At 46.5% G+C, this 26,421-nt stretch overlaps 1 protein-coding gene across 1 annotated transcript in view; it reads right to left on the bottom strand.

The window, feature by feature from the left end:
- Positions 1-26,086, bottom strand: part of LOC144821911 (T-cell leukemia homeobox protein 2-like) — a 291,144-nt gene extending 265,058 nt beyond the window's left edge. The window contains exon 1 of the mRNA XM_078679059.1: positions 25,651-26,086. Coding sequence (XP_078535185.1) covers positions 25,651-26,086 — 436 coding nt within the window. The remainder of the gene's footprint in view (positions 1-25,650) is intronic.
- Positions 26,087-26,421: the final 335 nt, after the last annotated feature.

A 26,421-nucleotide genomic window follows, 5' to 3' on the forward strand; every position in this document is an offset into this window, starting at 1 on the left:
CTTTTGAATTTTAGTGTGGGAACTGAGCTGTAACCTTTTGCTTACATATTGTGCAATGACAAGATCTTGTATAAAAGAGAGCGAACCACAAACACAATTTGAAGCAGACTCTTGGAACCTACACTCTGTTGTACTTCCCATGACTTTTGCATCCCTGCAGTAATAAACGCTTATCTTTGACGCCGAAGGAAGTCTCCTGTGTCTCTGTCTTTAGTGCGCCAGAACAGGTATCCCACGAAGGTTTTAGGTGTTGTTCCCTGGCACCGCTGGGCCTTAAATAGTCCCAGTCCTTCAATGCTAACGAAATGGAAGGCCAAAGGGTGGCCTGGCCGTCTACATCTCTACAGCACCAAATATCACGTCTTCGCAAATGCTAGCAACAACCTCTGATATGCAATTGATTAACAATAACCTGGGGAATTGCAAAGTACCAAATACAATCATTCTTATAAACCTCTATGCACATCCAAGAAGTGAGAGAAAAAATGCCCTATTTAACGAGTTAATCAATATAATAACGGAAGTAAGGTTTGAGAACCCATCGTGGGAAATAATAATAACAGCTGATTTTAATTCTAACCTAATATATACACCAGAGGAAGATGATCACTTAACCGCGGAAAACGCAATATGGGCAGTGCAAACTCAAGCACCTCCACCCCTCAAACGATGATTTAACAGGACAGAAATTAGTGACAAATCTAGAGTACCTTGGCATGAGAGTAATAAATGGAAAAACCCAACGGGACACACCTCCGAACTTCACATACACTGGTGCGAAGGCACGGCCCATTATAGATTACACAATACTTACTCTACCGCTGCTCGCTCTAGTAAAGGACTTTTCCATTAAATACACCATCAAAAGTGATCACTCACACCAGCGTCTTGAATTATTGGCCTCCCAACCAAGGCTCATGATAGCCCCTCCAGAGGCAGGACAAATATCAAATATCAGTGATTAACGCAAAGCGTATAAGATGGTCGACCACCCCTCTCCCTGAAATAGTCATTAAAGCAAAGGGACTGATAATAAAACACCATCCCACCAAGGACTTCCAGATAGCCCCCTGGGAAACTTTTCAAAGATATCTGCTAAATGACGCCCCTACAATAAACTACTCCGCAAGGCCACGGCAGACGCAGCTTAAACGCATGGGGAAAAAACCTGGAGTACAAGGAAGGAATTAAGAGCCCTAGTTAGATCTATGAAGGTTAAAGCCATCTCTAAAAGCATCTGGAAAAAATGAAATGCCTCAAAATTCAGTACAAAAAAGGAAACCTGGAAGGACAAGAAAATGCAAGCAGGTAACTTTTGGTCCAAACTCCTTTTTAATGCTAACCATTCAAATGGCCAAGCTTTTTGGGAGCAGGTAAACGGCCTTACAAGACCATCAAAAATAATTAACGACGCCTGTGTCACAGAGCAAGCCTGGATATGCTACTTAACAAACACCTTTGAGAAAGTGGAACATAAAATAGGGGAGAGGGGTTGGCCTACACGGCCAAGGCGATCGACCTCGGGATCTGGGTTCGAGTCTCGGTAACGACGCCAAAAACCTCTTGTGATTCTGGGCAAATCACTTAATCTCCCCGCGCCTAAAATGAAAGTGTGTCTTCATGTAACGTAACTGGTGCTATGTAAAGCGCTCTGATACCTGATTTGGTTCGGGTCTAGTTCGCGCTATATAAAACTCTGCAAAAAAAAAAAGACAATGTTAAAAAAAGAAATGCCTATCAACGAAAGATGACAATAGAAGGCCAAGTACCGATACCATCCTTCCGAACTCAAATAGCCTAATCGAACTGGCCAAACCATCACACAATTTTACAAAGATATCAGGAAAACCCCATAGTGTCAAGAAAGCTGTAAATGAAGTAGTCAATCAATCAATCAGCGAATTTGTATAGCGCGCTACTCACCCGCTAGGGTCTCAAGAACATTCTCCAACACAATACACAAAAGACGAAGTTTCTAAAGTAATAAGATCAGGCCGAATGGATGGTGCCCCAGGTCCAAACGGTATACCTCGGGCCATTTTCAAATAGACCCTGATTTCTGGGCCTCACCGTTGTCTCGTTTGTGAATAGTTCAGCATTCTTCCAGCAAGCTGGAAAGGCGCCATCAATTTTTTTTAATAAATCTTTTTTATTGAAATCAAGGCATGACATATGACAAAACCAAGTCACACGTACATTAGCAATATGAGAGGCTCCATAATGAATCCTGTATACAAAGGAGGGGACCGGACAGAACCAGTAAACTACTGAATGATCGCTCTAATTGACTCGAATGCAAAATATTACGCCTCACTAGTTCTCAGAGAGCTGGTAGACTGGTCAGATAACAACACATAATCCCAATTAACCAGTCTGGATTAAGGCAGTGGGGCATCCCAGTTCTCTGAGCCATAACGCAGCTGTACACAAATACGTGGATGCAGGTTAAAGAAGCAGACGGCACCAGATTTACTAGGAAAATATATACCGAAGATGGATTGAAACAAGGCTGCATTTTGGCCCCTCACTTGTTTAATCTATTCATGGCCGATCTCTCCCCAAAGTTGGACCAGGCAAACCTGCGGGGAACATCGTTTACAACGCAACTTTAACAACGCAGTACCTTTACGACGCAACCATTACAACGCAAGTCATTACAACGACGTGCGCTTGGGGGCGCTCTAGGATAGGGAATAGTTTTAATTTACTATCCAACACCTTCCCTACTATCCACGGGGACTGGACTTGGAATAGTAAATTAAACTATTCACTCTCCAGCGCCCCCCAACGCAAGTCGTTGTAACGACTTGCGTTGTAAAAGTTACGTCGTAAAGGCATGCGTTGTTAAAGCATGCGTTGTAACGACGTACATCCCAAACCTGCATCCACCCCGCCTAGGTCCATTACGACTAATGCATTTATCTTATGCAGACAACATAGTTCTGCTAAGTCACACAATAGTAGGTCTCCAAAGAGGGATTAATGAACAGGAACACTTTGCAAAGCAAAATATATTAGAAATAAACATAGCAAAACCAAAAGTAATGACCATAAGTCATCGATTCCAGGCACAACCACAATTTCAGCTAGGCAACATGACCCTGGATGTAGTCACAAATTATAAATACCTTGGCTTACCTATAGACAACCGACTCAATTTCAACACACACAACGATGATTTAATCAAGAAAGGAAATGGGTTGATACACCTTCTGCATCATAGCAAAGAGTTTAAGTGGTCCATCGTTTAAACCATTATTAGCTGTCATTAAAGCGAAACTCCTGCCGACCCTAGCCAGTGCAAGAGAAGTCCAACACGGTAAAGATGCAGCGATCCTTGAGAGAATGCAAATAAAGACGTACAAAACGTATTCGGATTACCGTGGAACCCCTCCCCAGCACAGATCCGCCTGGAATTTGGACTACAGCGGCAACATCTAGCAAGAAGGTAGGCGGAAATAACACTATGGTACAAAATCTGATCAAACCGCCAGAACCCGCTTAATAGCTTCATCTGGAAGGATCAGGAGGTTCTTTCTCGATCTTCGTATAACAAGTACCTGCGGTTATCAGTAGCGGCCGGCAGTAGGTGTTTCTGTAGGGCGGTGATGTGGGGAGGGGGAGGGGCAGGGTGAGGGGTAGTAATGTATGGATTATGGAGTTTTACAGGTAATTAAACATTTAAAAAAATAAAAACGAATTTCGCTGCGCGCACTGCATCACATTTGGCGATGCAGTGCGCGCAACGAAATCCGTTTTATTAATTTAAATGTTTACTTACCTATAAGACTCTGCAATCCATACATTACTACCCCCCACCCCGCCCCTCCCCCTGCCCACGTCACCGCCCTACAGAAACACCTACTGCCGACCGCTACTGGCGGTTATCAATAAACTCAACGAAGGTGACAGATCTTTCGTAACTGAAGTGACCGTACGCAACATTTCGACAAACACTGAATAAAGTAGGACAAAGGCACTTGCTACTGAAAGATAAAGTCATCTTCGGTCAGCGCTGTCACGCGTGGATGGTCCTGCAATCGTATTTGATTTTACAACCCGCAGCATACTTGAGTATAACATACTCCACACACCTAAAAAGAAAGCTGCTAGCAATACGTCTTGGGTCACTACCGACTAATGCTGGCTGATCAACCAGCCTGGAAATATAATGGGCCACCGTCTTGCACCCTACGTGGTGCATCAAAGCAGGACTTTCTTAATTTAATCTGCATATGTCCCATTTTAAAATCAAATCCACTTTTATTGCTAAAAAAAACTTTTAACGCTAGGGGCATTGGCGCCTGCGGAGCTGCCATACTAAAGTGTCTTGATCGGAATGACCCACAACTTAAATGCCACTTGGTAACATTTTTACTTTTATGTGAGAAACCAATTTGAACAAGTATCTCAACGAGCACAATAGCATTTTATCTCATTCCCCCCAAAAAAGAGTTAAATCTCTGTGGCATATTTGTTCGAATATCGCCTCGTGTGTCTGTGAATGTCTCATTGGTGATTATCAGCTTTTAACATGTAGACTGTGTTTGTGACAAGTTGTTCAAATATTGTCTCTCTCGCATGTAAATATACTACTGGTGAGCGCTGCTTCTAACATGTATATTATATATCTGTTACAACATGTCCGGTTTTATTGAAATATTGTTATGGTTTTAATTAACCCACAGAACATTACAAATGATTCCTCAGGGAATCGTGACGTCATCAGACTCTTGGTTTTTGGAAGTGGAACTCAAAGGACAGGCTGTGGATATCATTACACAGCTCAATGGCACATTTATCAGCTTCAGAAGGATGAAAGGCTGAGTCTGCCCTGCCAGGATTTAAGCCAGGCACCTCTGTGTTATTCAGGCGCCCATTCCACTAAAACTAGAAACGCAGGTCCTTTTACTAGTACACAACTTTAAAAATAGTAGGTCACTTATACACATTTCAACGGTTTCTTCGGCATGTATAAGAATCAGACATTCAAAGCCATATGGCAAAATGATTGAGGTTATCATTAACTTTGGCACACACAGCATACCATATATTACTGGCGTTTGTGAAGCGTGCTCTCTGATTTTGTTAGCGGTTCTCTTTTATGTTTTCAGCTCTTTGCTTCTGCATTTCATTCATTCATTCATGTGTACAGCGCTCTGATAGTCTTGGGTCATGTCCACGCTATATAAAACACCAAAAACACTCATCAAATAAAAACAAAAATGCGATAAAAATCGGCCGCAATGCATGAATATCGCTGAAAAGTTAGCGATATTCATGCATTACCGAGCTAATGCTCTTAGCCATGTTATCCACCTCCCATTGGATAACATGGCTAAGAACTGCTCAGGGCAGGTGTTAGCTTTTGGAGATATTCGCGCTTAGCGCGAATATCTCCAAAAGTTGGTAATAGGAGATAGCGATGTTAGCGACTGTTTCCAGTCGCTAACATCTTGGCACACCCACTTTGCATGTCATTAGTGATAAATATCTCTGACATGCAAAGCCGGGCCCAAGAGGGTCGCTATCTCCTACTAGCTGTCGCTAACTGGTGTTAGCGACAGCTAGGTAATAGGGAGATAACTTTATCTCCGCTTTCTTGGCTTTTAAAGCCAAAAAAGCGGAGATAAACCCCCTTGATAATATGCCCCATAAATGTTAAAAAATGGAGCTGCCTAAAAGGGGATGCCAGATGCCAGCGGTAATTGTTTTCAATTAAAAAGAAAACATTCACGGGCGTGACCGATTTATTCGTGGCCATTTTTAAATAAGAGGCATTTCATCGGCGATTTGCATTTCATTATAATTACACTTATTTAAGGTGGAGACAAGAAAGCATCACCACCTAATCATGAATCCAAACAGCGGGCAGCTGCAGAGTTACTAAAATAATTTATTACTTTAAACAAGCAACAGAGAAGAAATCACCATCGCACAGGGCTCCGGAGAGGGAGGAAGTTAAGCGTCCAGATTTTAAAGGTCAATTAAAAAAAACAAATAAAAAGCAGACGGATAAACCTTTCTGACCGAAACCTTCTCTATGTCAAATAACGAGTTTTTAATTTTTATTGATCATGACCCCAGCAAGTATCTACAATATGGAATAACATTTCCGGACTCATACTCGAAAACAAACTGAACACATGCGAAGGTTATTAAAAACAGCTTCAGAAAAGATTTTTAAAATTTAGAAACATTATAAAAACTAATTTATTCGGTGGGGACCATATGAAAACTAACATTCCATCTGTACTTGTCATACTGAACGTAAAATATAACGGGGTTATATATCGGCGGCGCGCGGCTGAGACGGCCGGACAAATAGTGAGTATATGACTTATGTCCCCCTGCGCCCGCCCTGCCACAGATCACAAAATCCTGAGGAATTGTACCGGGCATATTTATAAGCCCCCTGCGCTGCCGGGCATCACTTTTCCTGACACAAACCTTGAAATCATATCTATAAGGTCACGCAAAGCCACTTTGCGTGGATTTTAGTGGCCCCATAGATATGGGTTAAGACAAGGCAGTGCAAGTAGCTGTGTTGTTTTACTCTGCGCAGGGGATGCGTTCCATGGGCGTTGCAGTGGGTTTTCCCCCACAACACGCATAGATTTTGACACAGCACCAGATTTACAACACCAAGTAAACCCGGGGATGGGGTAAAACCTTACTGTTCTGAAATGACTTTATTTCCCCTTGTTTGTTCCTCGTTCCATGTGTGCTGTATTATACATACATAGAAAGAGGAAAACGGCTCCCAGGCTGTCGCTCTGTACAGTGCTGGCTCAGAGCCGGTAATTTTATTTTTCATTTACTGCCTCTGAGTCAGGCAAGGGCCTGAAGACTTGGCTTTTTAATTCTTAGTCGGTTTTACTGCCTACTGTTTTTTTGTTTTTTTCTGATGTCTGTTTTTAGCTGTGTTGTGTTATTTCATTATGAGTTGATGGTGGAAAGCGTCGGGACACTCCTACTGAGTAGCCGTACGCTATATAAAAGCTATATAACATAACATAACATAACATAACAGTGGGGCAGCACTCCTCCGCCATTGCGGGGAGCCGCGCTGCGCGCCTGTAGCCTGGCTTTGGCTCAGTTCGAGGTCCTGTTGGAACCTCGAGCCCATAGCGAGTTGAGCTTTCATGTGACTTCTGCCGATCTGCCTCCCTCCCTCTACCCAGGATCTGGGATCACTGTCAGAGCTGCCAACTGTGGAAACGGGGTTCCAGGCTCGAGCCCCGGTGTCGGCTCAACATCCTGTTATACTGAGGCAGTAAATGAAAAACAAAATTGCCGGCTCTGAGCCAGCACTGTACAGCGCGACAGCCTGGGAGCCATTTTCCTCTTTCTATGTATGCACTCCTTGTCCCCTCTCTCCCATGCCTCTGCCCTATCGCACCTGATAAACACCCCCATACCACGAAAATCAAAACACTCACCAGAAGACTGCAGACCATTCAGAACACGGAGGCCAGAATCAATCTTAACCTCCCACCGCGCACTCACATCGCACCACACGCGAAGGAGCCCCATTGGCTGCCCATTCACAGAGGAGAACAATTCCAACTCGTCGCGCACACTTTAAAGGCACTACAAAAGAAGTGCTTCAACACCCCATCAGGGGTTAGAAGCGCTATATAAATACAAACCTTCTTTCCTCTACTATCCTTCTGCTATCCTTCCGAATCCAAATAACTGACGAACCCATCCACCACTTAAAATGTACTTGCATGTTTCACTATACTAATTCGACACTAATCCTCTATGGGTCCAGGAGTAGCGTGCTACTCGCCGAAAAAGCGCTTTGACGCCTCGTCAGGGGTAGTAAGCGCTATACAAATGCCATTACAATACAATACAATACATAACCCTGGCCCAGCATACCTCAACGATCACATCTGCTTTCGCAAACCTTCCAGACACCTCTGCTCGTCCGGACTCCTCCTTGCACAAATCCGGCGGATACGGAAACCAGATCTAGTGGTCGATCCTTCTACTACATCTCTCTTCATGTGCGGAATGACCGTTCTCGACACATCAGAGCCTCCTACTCACTTCTTGAACTCCGCAAGAAGCTGAAGACCTGGCGTTTCGAGAGGTCGCACTAGGCCCTAGGTTCATCTCACCTCCTCGTTCCATGATACTCTCCCGGGTGATAGTGCGCGCTACAAATCTGCATAATAAAACACAACATTAACACATAGCCCAGTATTACCGTACACAGTCAAGACCTCGTCCGAGTTTTCTCATGGAAAAAGAGGTACAGTGTGCAGAATTGGTACTTATTGCATTGAATTTTGCACGTTGTATTTTCCCTTGATAAATTTTGAACGATGTGACCTACCAAAATCTGTCAGGGGATAATGTTGGGGGCTGACTTTTTACTGCCTGACTTAGATTTCTGATACCCCTCAGAGGACTCAGGGTTTCCCCCCACTCAGATTCACAACAGACATTTTAAGACATTCAGTGATATTCAGAGTTAACTGGGGCAAAATGTCACGGATGACTTGAGACCAAATTATGATGTCTCTTGAGAATGATTACATAGTTAACGTTATAAAGAAGCAAAGTGGGTCACTTTCAGGAATGTTTCTTTGATGGGAAATATCCACAAAGTGAATGCTTGTGCAAAAATAAGTATTTGAACAATATTTTGGTGCAGATTGCGCAACAACAGCTTACATTTTCATTTTTTTATTTTTTATTTTATTGTTTTATGCAAGGATATACAGAAATGGTCATTCACATATCAATACATAAGAGCAAAGAATAAAGTGATACGAAGAGAACAGAAAACAGCCAAAATAAAGTATAAGCCACATCAGCCTATCGGTTCTGTTATAAGCAGCATCAAACAATGTCTAGATCCATTCAGTTATAAACTCCCACATTTTTTCACCAAAAGCTCTTCTTCTAGCCCCTTTGAGTTTGTATATGGCAGATTCAATATCATACATATATAATAATCTTTCCCTCCAGCTAAAAAAAGATGGGGGGGTCTGCATTAATCCATTCCCTGGTAATATATGCTCGAGCTACTGCCATACAAATAAAAAGAAAACAGGTTAAAGGTTTGGGTCTTGACATTCCGGCCTCTAAACCAATTAAAACCATCTCAGCCATTACTTTAATATTAAGCTTTACCACAGCACTCAAAAAATTCTCTATTTGTTTAAAGAACTCTCTCAGTTTAGAACAACCAAAAAACATATGTTCAGCATCTGCAGCATACAACCCACAACGATTGCATTTTGTCCCAGTTATCGTGCTCCATTTTGTAACTTTGCTAGGGGTGTAATAAAGATCACGTAAACACATAAAATGTTGAGATTTCATCATCCCAGTTATTAAGCATTCAGATGCAAGTTTAACTGAGTCAAAAACCCTAATATCGGGTATCCCCAATTTACCGACCCACCTTCCCTGACATTCCATTAAATCATCCCCAAATTCTTGCAATAAACAAGAGTAGAGAAGGCCTATTGGAGTTTTTTTTTGCAAAAGATCCAAAAGGGGGATTTTATTCATTTTAGTTACTGAGACGAGTGATGGATTTTGAAAAAAGCTGCGGATTTAAAGAAACTTAAAACAGTCATTTTTACTTAATGAATATTTGCTCTGTAGTTCTTGAAAAGAGGCCAGCTGATCTCCACAAAACAAGTCACCCAGATAACGCACACCTTTCAAGTTCCATCTGATCGCCGCTAGGTCACAAAAGATTGCGGATGGTAATAGACCAGATGCCTCAAAAGGTGTATATGCATTCAGATTAGTTAACCCTAAATGTTTCCGAATTTTCTGCCACACCATAAAAGCTGCTTTCAACACCTTAAATTTCGTCTTCTTGTAGTAACTGGGCTCTGTCATCTTAAGAAAATGAGATTTAGCTCCTTCTCCTAAAGTCAGCTCATATATAGATGGAGAGCTACAGGCAGGTATTCGAACTCGCTCCCCCATTATCAATGGACTAATAAATTGTAAAGTTGCCGCGAAATAGTAAAACAGAAAATACGGAACATTCCATCCTCCGCACTCTTTGCTAAGAATCATTTTTTTGAGGGCCTTTCGATGTCTTCTATACCCCCATAAAAATCTGGATGTTACACTTTCTAGATTCCTAATACAAATAGGGGAGAATTCCAGGGGTATAGAACGAAAAAGGTATAAGACCTTGGGTAAAATCAGCATTTTTAAAACATTGGCCCTGCCATGCAGTGATAAGTGTAGATGCTCTAGCCGTTGCAATGTAGAATTGATCTTAGCAAGCACTGGGTTCATATTTAGATCCGGAATACAGGATACAGGTAACGAGATTTTAATCCCAAGATATGTAACCTCCGAAACGGTCGGAAAATTAATCTGCATGTTGTGCCCTGCACATAATATCTGAGTTTTGGACAGGTTTAATTTGTACCCGGAAAAAATACCGAACTCTGACGCCAGATCATTAATAGCTGGGACCGCATTCTGGACATCAGTTGTGATGACAACAATATCATCAGCGTAAGCTAATGCCCGATAGTTTACGCTGGCCAGACAAACTGGTTTAATCCTCTCTTCCAAATTAAGATAATTAAGTAAAGGGTTGATATAAAGTGCAAAAAGTAAAGGAGAACAGGGGCACCCCTGTCGGGTACCCCTGGTGATAGAAAAAATAGAGGACACCTGTGAATTTATTCGAATACGTGATTTGGGGGTGACATACATAGTTTTAAGTGCAGTTATAAAGCCCTCACCAAATCCCTTTCTACCCAAAATATCCCACAAATAATCCCAGGCAACCCTATCGAATGCTTTTTCAGCATCTAGCAGAATTATTCCAATATTTGATCGGGTTGCCTGGGCCCAGTCTAAGAAAGTTATAATTCGCCGAATATGCTCAGTCGTGTCACGTGCGGGGATGAAACCATGTTGGAATCTAGAAACTAATGGAGTTATAACTGCAGAGAGTCGAGAAGCCAATATTTTAGAAAAAATTTTGCTATCTGCATTTATTAAAGAGATAGGACGAAAAGAAGATGGAAGGAGAGGAGATTTGTCCTTTTTTACAAAAACTGTAATTGTTGATTCTTGCCACGATGAAGGGGATATACCCTGTTGTGCTGCTGTGAATAAAGAGACCAATTCGGGCTTTAAAATAAAACGAAAAACCCTATAAAATTCAAGAGGGATAGAGTCGGGCCCAACTGCCTTCCCCTGTGCTAGAGATAAGAGAGAAGACTCTATTTCCTCCCAAGATATAGGAAGATCTAGTTGTTCCTTTTCCTCGTCTGTCACAGTGCCATTAAGGGTTAATTCCATAAATTTTGAAATCCTATCTTCAAGATTCGCACCCCCGTCCTCTGTATAAAGTCTAGAATAAAATCCACGAAACACTTTCAATATTTCTGAGGTTTCATTAACAGTTTTCCCTGTATCATCCGTTATTTTATCTATAGAGGAAAATACCGCCTTCTGCCGCAACCTTTTGGCCAAGTGTTTCCCAGAGTTTTCCCCTACTTCGTAAACTTCCTCTCGAAACGCCGTGAGTTGTTGTGCAAATTTCTTAGCATAGCCTTGATGGATTCTAACCTTGTGAACCAATAGATCTCTTAAAATACTGTCAGTATCCAATCCTATATTGCAAGCCCGCATTAATTGAATTACCAAATCTCTCAGTTTAAGAATCTCAGCTTCCGCCTTTTTTCTAATCTCTCTCTGCTTTCTAAGCGAATAGCTAAGGGCTGTAGCGACAACAAAATAGTCCAGTCTAAAATGCTTCTGATGAGGGGCAGAGAAAAATGTATGCCCGGGCAGGCCTCCCGCTCTAACATATCCAATATCCGTCAACCCAAATTCCTGGACCAGTCCTTTAACAGCTCTGTATACATTTTTCTTTCTGCCAACATAAGGACTGCCACTAGATAAGTCAAATGTCTCTTCTAGATGTAAATTAAAGTCTCCACAGATAATTAACAAAGGTGGCCATAAGGCCAATTCAATGCTTAATTGGTGTAATACAGAGGGATCATCAGCATTTGGCCCATAGATTGAGCAAATAGTCAAAGTTATTTCCCCTATTTTCAGTACAGCTATAGCCCATCGGCCCAATGGGTCCTCTTTGATATTTTTAACATGTCCCAGCCCAAATCTTTTTAATATTGCCACTCCTCTTACAGTAGAGGTCTGTCGGGAACAGCTAACAATCTCTAACCCAAGATCTTTAAGCCACCCTCTATTTTTCCAAGCAAGATGACTTTCTTGAATACATAGAATGTCGACAGCCATAGTTTTCAGCATCTGTCCAATTGTCCCTCTTTTTTTTATCATTTAGCCCACACACATTCCAAGAGCATATAGAATTTCAAATGCTCTTTTCTTTTTGTTTTATGCGGCGCTGACTCGACCCAACGGTATCAGAGCGCGTTATGTGAGTACGTTTACTGTAAGTACATGTGGAGATTCATATGGGACAGAACTGTCTTAATACAATGAAGTAAAGAAAGTATAGAAAATACAGAATTGGGGCAGTATTAAATATCACAAAAAGTATTTAAAAAAACATCATTAAGGTCCTGACATTGGAGACAGAATAGAGACTGAACGAGTCAGACGACGGCCTCTGCGGGGTCTTTATCAACATGGATCAGCTTTTCAAGAGCACTTTTTTTAAAATCTCCCAAAAATGTTCAAACTTGCATATTTCTTTTGTAAAAAGTACATACTTTGCAAATTATATTGCCTTCACTTGATGAGACCTGTGAAGAGTATCAGGAGTACTGTGTACATTTGGTTTTAGAGGTGAGGAAGAAACGATGCAAACTGGCAATCCCACTTCTGGAGTCCTTACGGGATCGGGTTCCCACTTCTGGAGCACAGGGGAGTCCTTACGGGATTGGGATCCCACGTCTGGAGCACACGGGAGTCCTTACGGGGATCGGGATACCACTTCTGGAGCGCACGGGAGTCCTTACGGGGATCGGGATACCACTTCTGGAGCGCACGGGAGTCCTTATGGGATTGGGATCCCACTTCTGGAGCACACGGGAGTCCTTACGGGGATCGGGATACCACTTCTGGAGCACACGGGAGTCCTTATGGGATTGGGATCCCACTTCTGGAGCACACGGGAGTCCTTACGGGGATCGGGATACCACTTCTGGAGTGCACGGGAGTCCTTACGGGATTGGGATCCCACTTCTGGAGCACACGGGAGTCCTTACGGGGATCGGGATACCACTTCTGGAGCGCACGGGAGTCCTTACGGGGATCGGGATACCGCTTCTGGAGCGCACGGGAGTCCTTACGGGGATCGGGATCCCACTTCTGGAGCACACAGGAGTCCTTACGGGGATCGGCATCCCACTTCTGGAGCACACATGAGTCCTTACGGAGATCGGGATCCCATTTAGGGTGCACATGGAAGTCCTTACGGGGATCGGGATCCCACTTCTGGAGCACATGGGAGTCCTTACGGGGATCGGGATCCCACTTCTGGAGCACACATGAGTCCTTATGGGGATCGGGATCTCACTTCTGGAGCACACGGGAGTCCTTACGGGGATTGGGATCCCACTTCTGGAGCACACGGAAGTCCTTACGGGGATCGGGATCCCATTGCTGGAGCACATGGGAGTCCTTACGGGGATCGGGATCCCACTTCTGGAGCACACGGGAGTCCTTACGGGGATCAGGATCCCACTTCTGGAGCACACGGGAGTCCATACGGGGATCGGGATCCCATTTCTGGAGCACACATGAGTCCTTACGGGGATCGGGATCCCATTTCTGGAGCACACGCTAGTCCTTACGGGGATCGGGATCTCACCTCTGGAGCACAAGCTAGTCCTAACGGGGATCGGGATCTCACTTCTGGAGCACACGCTAGTCCCTACGGGGATCGGGATCTCACTTCTGGAGCACACGCTAGTCCTTACGGGGATCGGGATCTCACTTCTGGAGCACACGCTAGTCCTTACGGGGATCGGGATCCCACTTCTGGAGCACACGCTAGTCCTTACGGGGATCGGGATCCCACTTCTCGGGCACACGGGAGTCCTGGCAGGGATCGGGATCCCACTTCTGGTGCACAATGAAGTCCTGGCGGGGATCGGGATCCCACTTCTAGAGCAAACAGGAGCACACAGGAGTCCTTGCGGGGATCAGGAGCACATGGGGGTCCTTGCAGACATTGAGAGCATATGGGATTCCTGGCGGGGATCAGGATCCCACTTCTGGAGCACAAGGGAGTGCTTACGGGGATCGGGATCCCTCTTCTAGAGCACATAGGTGTCCTTGCAGGGTTCGGGATCCAACCTCTGGAGCACACAGGGGTCCTTGTGGGGATCTGGGACTGCTGGGGGTCTTTGCCAGGGATTGGGACAAAAAGACGAGCACAAATTTTACACCCAACGATTTTTTCCTGCTGAAAATGTTGCCGGTAATACCTGGTGAATGTGTACCAAGGACACTATTCTGGATTCCAAGTTTTGGCTCGTGATTGGAATGGGGAAAAACATGTAGCATTACCGCGTCCTCCCCCATTCCGACCCAAGGAACCCCTAAAATAATTTATTTCATCTTTTCTTAGTCGTATTGCAGCTTTAGAAGCAGCAGGACACTGTACCGGGCAAATTTTATTGCAGCAGGAGCCTGTCAATCACCGGAAGCTAGACCCAGAGCAGTGGGGGCCGGAAACCGGCTGAGACTGGATTACAGAACCAGGGGATGATGGGGGGCGCATGTGTCACTGGGGACTGGACCGACACTAAACAGCCATCTTCGGGGTTTGTTTGGACATTTATATATATAATACTGATTTGCGATTTTGGACGGATGTACCCCTGGTGAAAAGCGGCGCAATGCGTGAGGACAAATGATTTACTATTAAAATAGTCTGCGGGAGCAACTGCACCGCACACGCACCCTGATTGCGTGGAGCAAACACACACGCATCTGGATAGGCACAATATATCCAGGATCACACAGTGCGTCTGTAAAGTGCTGCGCCGCCAGAGCATCACTTTTTAACGCTGCGGTGGCGCTGGCCTCAATCATACCTATGAGGCGAAGGCAAGCCCCCCTGCAGTGCGTTGCCTTACTCTGCGTCAAGGAGGTGTTCTATCGGGCGTTGATGTGGGGGTTACAACACCCATGGATTTTCATGTTGCCTCAGATTTACAACGTCTCGTAAACCTAGTAGTGCAGTGCCAAAGCGTACCGCCTCCCCAGAGCAGGCGTAACGAGAAGAAATGTTTTCATTTCTCCTCGTTTTCTCCTCTTTCCATGAGTGCCTCAACCTCCATGGATTGTTTTTGTGCAGGAAGGAGTCTGACTCTTCCTCGTGCCCGGCGCTGGCTGTAAGGACAGGAGTCTGTCTATCTTGTAAATACGGTGCATTCCCACCCTTTCCAATTGGCGTGGGCAGCGCTGCAAGAAGACTTGTGGTGCTGCCCTATGCCAATTTTTTGTGAATGAGGCCCCGTGAGTTTATACTAAATATAAATATGTGTGGAAAGTAAACATAAGAAAAAAGAAATAGAAGAGTAAGCGTGACAATAAAGGCACAGAAAAGAATGTAAAATAAGCAAAAAAGGGCAGGATAAATACAAGAGAAGAAAAAAAGAGAAATTAAAATAAACAGAATTACAGGAGAAAATTAACAAAAGACCACGAAATACAAGAAACACAAAGGATAAAAGAGTAAACACGCAGTGGGAAGATAATAATTAAAAGTGAGGTAAAGAGGGGAGGGAGAAATAAGCAGTAGGGAAGAGGGAAGAAAACAGAAATGAGGCAGTGGAAACAAGAAGAAATAAACGAAAAAAGGAGAAATAAAACGTCCATTGGCAAATGAAAGCGTGAACATGTGATTTTCAACAGAACAAGCATTTTACATTTGACCTTTTTTCAAAATCTGCTGCTAAAAATGCATAATAACGTTGCCAAAGCGAAGCGCTCGGCGAGATCGAACGAGTGACCTCTAAACGCTTTAACTGTGAATTTTATGAATAATAGAAACAACGGGACTCAGGCACTCAACCTTAGAAGGATGAACGGCTGGGCCAGCAGCTTCTATGCAAGTCACTGCAGCCACTGCCCAGGTCACTGAGCTGTCTGTTGGAATATATTTAAAATAGAGGTCAATGAACGGAAAATTCAATTTACGAAAATTCCACAAATGACTTGCAGGGAGAGGAAATAACGGAATAAACTCAAGAAATATAGACAGAAAAATAAAATAAAATGCTAACAGAGACACACGTGTGCCCGAAGGCAGCGTGGGGGTCTCACTTTCAAAGCACTGCCTGATGCCGGGAGCCGACAGGCACAAGATCACACGGGGTGACGTGTGCGCGATCCTGCGAAGGAGGCCTCGCATATCAAGAGACACGTGTCCGTCTATACATATATGAGACACACGTGCCCATCTATACATATGAGACACACGTGTCCGTCTATACATATATGAGACACACGTATCCGTCTATACATATATGAATAGTATTATTCCCAATTTAATGTTACGCTATCAAATCGAGCCGTGAACGAGCGTGAGCCGCCGTCCCGTCGCGCGTGGCTGGGCTCCTGAAACCAATAATGACCGCGGATGTAGCTCATAAATCGAACCGAAGGGGATCTTGGCGCTTGGCGGGCGGCTTTACTCACACCTCGGTGTCCCTTCCCGGCGCCTTCAAGTGACAACGTCCCCTCCTCCTATCAAACCCCCCGAATTTGTATAAAAGGGCAGATCACCCACTGGCAGTTTCTCTGCTGAACCTGCGTTTTCATAGCGTGAATCGGGTGGCAGTTCGAGGCGCTATAATCTGGAATTACCGGCCGAAGGTTTTAAAGAAAGCGTAAAGCGCAAGTTTATAACTATTTATATCAATGCTGACTCGTTGTATGGAAGGGGTTACGAGGGTCACCATTATCCATATAAAACACCATTTATCGCGATTCAAAACAGCCGACAACTGAACATTGGAGTCGTATAAATAAAGTATGGGGAGGTTTTGTTTTAAAATGTCTAATTTCCGTCTGAAGCTTGTAGGCGAGCGCTTTACACCTAGAGCCCCTCCCCCCCCCCCCTCCCCTCCCAGCCCGGGCGCGGCAGAAAAAACACAATTCAGGCAGAGTGAGTGTGAACGCGTGTGCACCAATGTGAGTGTCTCACTATTGAACCGCACGGAATGGACGCCAAAGCGGGTCCGCGGTGCTGGCTGTTCACAGCACACAAGGGTGGGCCAGGCGGTGCCAGGTGCGCGCGCACTGCAGCGCGGGGGGGGGGGGGGGGGGGCTTTAATAGCTGCATTCCAAGAGATTCATAAAGAGTTGGACAACTGCCGAGGGCGAACAACGGAAGCGTGCTCTTGAGAAACGGAACGAAAATAAAAAGACGGGAGCAAACGAAGACAAAGGCCAAATTAAAATGGAAGAAAAAATAAACAGAATGGAAGAAGGGAATGGAAAAAAAGGTAATTAAAACTGAAGGAAATAGAAGAGAAAGTAATAAAAGAAGAGGAGAGGAAATACACAGAATGAAAGAGGAATTAGAAAAGAAACAAATAAAGGAAACGAAAATATTTAGAAGATGAAGAGAAATAAAAGAGAGGGAAATGGGCGCAGAGAGGAGAAAATAAACAGAAATGAAGACGACGGAAAGGCAAGGAAGGAAGAGGGAATAAAAGAGCAATCACCAGAAGAAGAGTAAATACACAGACGTGAGGCGAGTGTATCAAACCGAAACATTATAACCAGAGGGAAGAGGAAATCTAAGACAAATAATGACATTAGGGAGAATTGAAGAGCATCTAAAAAGGGACATAAAAAGGAAACAAAGAAGAAGAAATAGGCGGTAGCAAAATAAAGTAAACAAAAGAAAAAAGAAATAGAAGAGAAAGCGTGACAATAAAAGCACAGAAGAGAATTTAAAATAAGCATAAAAGGGCAGGATAAATACAAGAGAAGAAAAAAAAGATACATTAAAATAAACAGAAGACGAGAAAATTAACAAAAGGTCACTAAATACAAGAAAAAGAAAGGAGGAAAGCGTAAACACGCAGTGGGAAGATAATAATTCAACGTGAAGTAAAGAGCCGAGGGAGAAATAAGCAGCAGGGAAGAGGAAAGAAAACAGAAAGGAGGCAGTGGAAACAAGAAGAAGAAATAAACGAAAAAGAGGAAATAGATTAAACAAAATGGGCAAATAAAAGCGTGATAGGACAGCAAACTAATCCGAGAAGGGGACGTGGAGAAGAATAAAACAGACAAAGAAGAGCTGCAAACGAAAAAGGGAGGCACTGATAAAATACGGAAGAAGGATGGAGGAAATATAAAGGGAAACTGAAACAAATAGAGACGCTTGTTCTGAGTTGAAGCTGGGTAAAGTGTAAAGAAAACTGCAAACGTGGGACTGGTGGCGATAAAAAAAAGTGGGAAGGCATTGTGAAAACCCAGTATTAGAAAGACAGAAAGGTGAGCCTGAGGAGAAAGTTGCAGCTGGGTGGGGGGGGGGGGTCGGATCTGAGCACGCTGGGCCTTGTGTTCATGTTTAAAGGGCCGAGTAAGCAGTGTGGGAGCTGTGGGGAACACCCCTGCCCTGGGACGTGACATTGAGCAAAGTGCGCTCATGAAAATGTGTGTGCCCCGGGGGCACCGGCGCGGCCCTGTGCACTTGTGCACGAGTGAAGTGTGCGCTGGTGTTTCTATCCCGAGCACTGCTCGTGCACCATGCTTCAGAGGGTGCACGCGCTGCTCGTGCACCAAATACCTCACTATAGATGTTGTGCACGCTTCTCAAATACTGACTACGGCGCTTTATATGTACGTATGCATTTATTAAATTTTATTTGTTTATTTATGTGTTTTTTTTACTCATTTAGCCCTGAGGCTCACATTTTTATTAGGCGGGCAGTTAAAACCATTACATTATGAAATAATAAAAAAGGACGTCAAGTATTTGTCAATTCGTTCGGACATGTTTTACAACCATATTGCTGGGGGGAAAACCAAGAATTATAAAGCGCAGAACATCAGGGGGGAATGTTTGCGTAGCTCGAAGGTAAAGTACAATTTAACAACAATTTCCGAGCACCGAGCCGGACGCCGGCTGCGTTGGACCGCGCCCCACTCCAAGTTAAGAATAAACGTCAACAGAACCAGTCCCGACAAGCGCAGCGTCAAGTCAAAGTTACCGCTCCCCCCCCCCCCCCACCACCACCACCCCCAGCCCGCCCCCTTCTGAAGCCCCGACAGCTCATCCTGTGCAACAAATGTAGAAGGGAGAAAGTGCTGATCAATGCGGAAGATTGGAGAATCTCTTATCGGCCGCCAATCACCAATACTTAGTCAATTTGCGAAAATATTCAAAATAAACGTCAGCACAGCCGATCCATACTAGTGCAGCGGAAATATTCAGTGTAAAAACGTCCCTCCCGTAAGTCACGGCAGAGAAAACGAATCAGAAAATGTAGACGGAGAAAGTGCTTCTCAACACGGACGTCCGGTGCTCTTCTCACTTTATATGATGTACACTTTGCGCCAACACCGGCTTCTGCACTTTGAATGGTGCACCCATGTACGTTTGTATAGTGAACAGGCACTTTATATGACGCACACGCTCTCACATACGGCTACAGCACTTTAGATGGTTACACTGCTCGGATACCGAACACGCACTTAACATGGTGTGCACACTGCCTGTATGTACCACATTTTGATGACACAGACGCTGCTCGTGAACCAAATATCACACATCCGGCGTGTACACGCTGCTTTCATAGTGAATACCTCACTTTAGATCATGTGCACGCTGCCCAAATGCCGACTGCTGCACTTTTTATGGTGCACACACTCTGGGGCATATTTATAATAAAATGGCACAGCGGGGCGTCGCAAGAAATGTAGCTGCGCCTACATCATTTTAAAAATGCTGGGGTGCGCCGTATTTACAAGACTGCGGTGTACCCCTGTGCTCTCCCCTGCGATGGTGCTGAAACAGCAGCCACGTGCGAGCACAGGCACCCTCTCACCTGCCTGCATTATGGTGCAAGGGTGCCTGCGTTATGGTGCACGGCTGCCTGCGTTATGGTGCACGGGTGCCTGCATTATGGTGCACGGGTGCCTGCGTTATGGTGCGAGGGTGCCTGCATTATGGTGCACGGGTGCCTGCATTATGGTGCACGGGTGCCTGCATTATGGTGCACGGGTGCCTGCGTTATGGTGCGAGGGGGCCTGCGTTATGGTGCACGGGTGCCTGCATTATGGTGCACGGGTGCCTGCGTTATGGTGCGAGGGTGCCTGCGTTATGCTGCGAGGGTGTCTGCATTATGGTGCGAGGGTGCCTGCGTTATGGTGCGAGGGTGTCTGCATTTTGGTGCAAGGGTGCCTGCGTTTTAGTGCGAGGGTGCCTGCATTTTGGTGCGAGGGTGCCTGAGTTATGATGCAAGGGTGCCTGCGTTATGGTGCACGGGTGCCTGCATTATGGTGCGAGGGTGCCTGCGTTTTGGTGCGAGGGTGCCTGAGTTATAATGCAAGAATGCATGCGTTATGGTGCAAGGGTGCCTGCGTTTTGGTGCGAGGGTGCCTGCGTTATGGTGCAAGGGTGCCTGCGTTATGGTGCAAGGGTGCCTACGTTATGGTGCACGGGTGCCTGCATTATGGTGCATGGGTGCCTGCATTATTGTGCAAGGGTGCCTGCGTTTTGGTGCAAGGGTGCCTGCATTATGGTGCACGGGTGCCTGCGTTATGGTGCGAGGGTGCCTACGTTATGGTGCACGGGTGCCTGCATTATGGTGCATGGGTGCCTGCATTATTGTGCAAGGGTGCCTGCGTTTTGGTGCGAGGGTGCCTGCGTTTTAGTGCGAGGGTGTCTGCGTTTTGGTGCAAGGGTGCCTGCGTTATCGTGCACGGGTGCCTGCGTTATGGTGCGAGGGTGCCTGCGTTATAGTGCAAAGGTGCCTGCGTTATGGTGCAAAGGTGCCTGCGTTATGGTGCAAGGGTGCCTGCATTATGGTGCGAGGGTGCCTGCGTTATGGTGCAAAGGTGCCTGCGTTATGGTGAGAGGGTACCTGCGTTATGGTGCGAGGGTACCTGCGTTATGGTGCGAGGGTGCCTGCGTTATGGTGCAAGGGTGTCTGCGTTATGGTGCAAGGGTGTCTGCGTTGCAGGGATGATTGTGGTTGAGCAGGAAAGGTGTCCCCTCCTCCACAAAAAAAATCCTTAACAGGGTTGTGCTCCTTCTACGTGTGTGGCAGATCGCAGCACACAGAGAAAGAGCAAAAAACGAGCAGAAATAAAAGTATTTCTCCTGGTCGCGCCACCCAAGACATGCCACTTGGACGCAGAGTACAGTGTGAAAGAAGGCCATATTCGCACGTCCGTGTAGAGCCACGCAGGTTGTCTTTACACAGCCTTGTAAATATGGGCCAGTACACAGCACAGGAGCGTCAAAAACAGTGACGCTCCTTTAGCAAAAAGGGTCTTGTAAATATGTTTGTGTGTTTACTGAGTCCCGCACTACACACGGTGCACACTGTGGGGCATTTTTAAGAGCCCCAGCGCCATCGGAGCGGCACTTTTTTTAATGCATTTTGGAGCACACTTGGAGGAAAATGGCACTCATGATTGTTGTTGTGCAGGGAGGGGTCCCTTCCCTCACAACAGTCATCCCCGCAGCGCAGGCACCCTTGCACCATGGCTGCGTTAGTTACAGCTGTTTTAGCGCCGGCGGAGGGGAGAGCACAGGTCAGGGGTGCTCCATAATCTTGTAAATATGGTGCATCCCTGTGGCCTTGAAATGATGCAGCTCGGCGCAGCAAAATCACTTGTAAATATGCCCCTGTGTTTTTACAGTGCGCAAAACTTTACATGGAAAAGACCCTGGGGGTTATTTCCAAGCCCCCTGCGCCGCCAGTGCGTCACTTTTAATATGGGAAAAGTGAGGTACTGGCGGCACAGGTGGCTTGTAAATAAGTCCCCGCTGTTGGTAAACCACATACTGCGCTTTACATTAAGGCACTTGGATACATTGTACCTGGGTGACCAGGTCTCTTATGCCGAATCCCACACTTTAGATGGGGCACATGCCTCGTACACCTGCCCTCTCCGTTACACGGTGCACGCGTTGCTCGTGCACCGCATCCCACACTTTACCTGAACGCACTTTACATGAGTGGACTGTGCACCGCATCCCGCACTTTACCTCAACGCACTTTACATGAGTGGACTGTGCACCGCATCCCGCACTTTACCTGAACGCACTTTACATGGGTGCACTGCGCGTGGACAAACACTGCTCAGATACCCCGTTTCACACTTGTCACTGGTGCACACGAGGGTGCACTTTACATGGGTGCACTGCACTTGTACGAACACTGCTCAGATACCCTGTTTCACACTTCAAATTCAAATTCAAATTTTCTTTATTCGGTACTTAAAAAGATACCATTAAAGAGCATGAGAATACATACAAACAATCTTTAAAAGCATTTTGAATAGCAGTTAAAAGAGTTTCGATTAAAGGATAAAAATTAAAAAAGGAGAGCAATGCAACGTTCGTAATTCATCATAAGGGGTCTCCTGCTAACTTTTATTCATTTTATGCAGTGATAGTGTGGACATTTATTTCCCTGGTGTTCCCGAGTCTAATGGCAACCTTAATGAAGCTTATAACACATAACAAAGTGTATGGATCTGAGGCTTTTTGTAAAAACATAAGGGCTACTTTCGCATGTTTCAATCTTTGGTTTTTCAATATCCTTACTAAAAACTTCCTTCTAGGCTCTGAGTTAAAAGGACATAATAAAACAAAGTGAAGGGTACCCCGTTTCACACTTGCCATCACTGCACACAAGGGTGCACTTTACACGGGTGCACTGCACTGGTACGAACACTGCTCATATACCCCGTTTCACACTTGCCATCACTGCACACAAGGGTGCACTTTACACGGGTGCACTGCACTTGTACGAACACTGCTCATATACCCCGTTTCACACTTGCCTTCAGTGCACACGAGGGTGCACTTTACACGGGTGCACTGCACTTGTACAAACACTGCTCATATACCCCGTTTCACACTTGCCATCAGTGCACACGAGGGTGCACTTTACACAGGTGCACTGCACTTGTACGAACACTGCTCATATACCCCGTTTCACACTTACCTTCAGTGCACACGAGGGTGCACTTTACATGGGTGCACTGCACTTGTACGAACACTGCTCAGATACCCCGTTTCACACTTGCCATTAGTGCACACGAGGGTGCACTTTACACGGGTGCACTGCACTTGTACGAACACTGCTCATATACCCCGTTTCACATTTGCCATCGGTGCACACGAGGGTGCACTTTGCACGGGTGCACTGCACTTGTACGAACACTGCTCATATACCCCGTTTCACACTTGCCATCAGTGCACAAGAGGGTGCACTTTACACGAGTGCACTGCACTTGTACGAACACTGCTCATATACCCCGTTTCACACTTACCTCGGTGCACACGAGGGTGCACTTTGCACCGGTGCACTGCATTTGTACAAACACTGCGCATATACCCCGTTTCACACTTGCCATTGGTGCACACGAGGGTGCACTTTACACGGGTGCACTGCACTGGTACGAACACTGCTCATATACCCCGTCTCACACTTGCCATTAGTGCACACGAGGGTGCACTTTGCACGGGTGGCATGCGCGTGGACGAACACTGCTCATATACCCCGTTTCACACTTCTCATTGGTGCAGACAAGGGTGCACTTAGCACGGGTGGCGTGTGCATGGACGAACACTGCTCATATACCCCGTTTCACACTTCCCATTGGTGCACACGAGGGTGCACTTTGTACGGGTGGCGTGCGCATGGACGAACACTGCTCATATACCCCATTTCACACTTGCCATTGGTGCACCCTAGGGTGCACTTTACACGGGTGCACTGCACTTGTACGATCACTGCTCATATACCCCGCCTCACACTTGCCATTGGTGCACACGAGGGTGCACTTTGCACGGGTGCACTGCACTTGTACGAACACTGCTCAGATACCCCGTCTCACACTTGCCATTGGTGCACACGAGGGTGCACTTTGCACGGGTGCACTGCACTTGTATGAACACTGCTCATATACCCCGTTTCACACTTGCCATTGGTGCACACGAGGGTGCACTTTGCATGGGTTCACTGCACTTGTACAAACACTGCTCATATACCCCGTTTCACACTTGCCAGTGGTGCACACAAGGGTGCACTCTGCACGGGTGCACTGCACTTGTACGAACACTGCTCATATACCCCGTTTCACACTTGCCATTGGTGCACACGAGGGTGCACTTTGCATGGGATCACTCCACTTGTACGAACACTGCTCATATACCCCGTTTCACACTTGCCAGTGGTGCACACGAGGGTGCACTCTGCACGGGTGCACTGCACTTGTATGAACACTGCTCATATACCCCATTTCACACTTGCCATTGGTGCACACGAGGGTGCAGTTTACACGGGTGCACTGCACTTGTACGAACACTGCTCATATACCCAGTTTCACACTTGTCATTGGTGCACACGAGGGTGCACTTTGCACGGATGCACTGCACTTGTACGAACACTGCTCATATACCCCGTTTCACACTTGCCATTGGTGCACACGAGGGTGCACTTTACACGGATTCACTGCACTTGTACGAACACTGCTCATATACCCAGTTTCACACTTGTCATTGGTGCACACGAGGGTGCACTTTACATGGGTGCATTGCACTTGTACGAACACTGCTCATATACCCCGTTTCACACTTGCCATTGGTGCATACAAGGGTGCACTTTACACGGGTGCACTGCACTTGTACGAACACTGCTCATATACCCCGTTTCACACTTGTCATTGGTGCACATGAGGGTGCACTTTACACGGGTGCACTGCACTTGTACGAACACTGCTCATATACCCAATTTCACACTTGTCATTGGTGCACACGAGGGTGCACTTTACAAGGGTGCACTGCACTTGTACGAACACTGCTCATATACCCAGTTTCACACTTGCCATTGGTGCACACGAGGGTGCACTTTACACGGGTGCACTGCACTTGTACGAACACTGCTCATATACCCCGTTTCACACTTGTCATTGGTGCACATGAGGGTGCACTTTACACGGGTGCACTGCACTTGTACGAACACTGCTCATATACCCCGTTTCACACTTGTCATTGGTGCACATGAGGGTGCACTTTACACGGGTGCACTGCACTTGTACGAACACTGCTCATATACCCAATTTCACACTTGTCATTGGTGCACACGAGGGTGCACTTTACACGGGTGCACTGCACTTGTACGAACACTGCTCATATACCCAGTTTCACACTTGCCATTGGTGCACACAAGGGTGCACTTTACACGGGTGCACTGCACTTGTACGAACACTGCTCATATACCCCGTTTCACACTTGCCATTGGTGCACACGAGGGTGCACTTTGCATGGGTGCTCACAAACAGTACGCGGACCTACATAAAGAAACAACTCTCCCCTTCACGCCCTGGGGCTCAGGAGATGCCAGCACCCCGAGGCTGCTACGGTACCCCGCGCCCCCTCCCCCCCCCCCCCCGTGCCATGCTCATCCCCCCCACCCAGCCCCCCCAGCCCCCGCTCACCTGTGAGTCTGTCTTTGGCGAACCTCCGGCTGCTCTCCATCCAGGGGAAGGTGAGGCTGGGCAGGCTGTTCATGCTGCCCATGGCGGGCATGCCCTGCGGCGGGGGCGCCGGGGGCACGGGCCGGTGGGCGGGCACCCGGATGACCCCCCCGCCAGGCCCCCCCTGGTTGACGTTGACGTTCATGCTGAGGTTCATACTCATGTTGAGGTTGTAGGAGCCGGGGAGGGTCGCCATGGAGCAGGCCGGGTTGTAGACGCTGTTGTAGCCCCCCGTGTAGACGTGGTAGTCCGAGGGGTCAACGCCCCTGCTGCTGCCGGAGACCATGCAGCTGCTGGGGTGCTGCTCGGAGCTGCTGAGGATCTGGTCGATGCCGAAGCTGATAGGCTCGTGGGGGGCCTGGGGCGGCCCCCCTGGCTCCATCCCGGGGTGGTCCATGGCGGCAGGTCGGAGGGGGGCTCGGGTGGGGGCGAAGGGGGGGCGCACCTGCCTGGAGACCCCGGCTGACGGCTATCTGTACACATCCAGTCTGGGGGTGCAGGAGACCCTTGCAGCCTTCCTCGGAGGACGCGTCTAGGCGCTATGGACGCAATCCAGGGCAAGAAGACGTCGAGGAGCTATGCTCGTCATCTGAGAAGTGACCACCTCTAGGTGCTATGGAAGCAATCCAGGGCAAGAAGGCGTCGAGGAGCTATGCGCGTCATCCGAGGAGTGACCACGTCTAGGCGCTATGGAAGCAATCCAGGGAAAGAAGGCGTCGAGGAACTATGCGC

This window comes from Lissotriton helveticus, chromosome 2_2 (genome assembly GCF_964261635.1).
Source record: "Lissotriton helveticus chromosome 2_2, aLisHel1.1, whole genome shotgun sequence".
In the NCBI taxonomy this organism is placed as follows: Eukaryota; Metazoa; Chordata; class Amphibia; order Caudata; family Salamandridae; genus Lissotriton; species Lissotriton helveticus.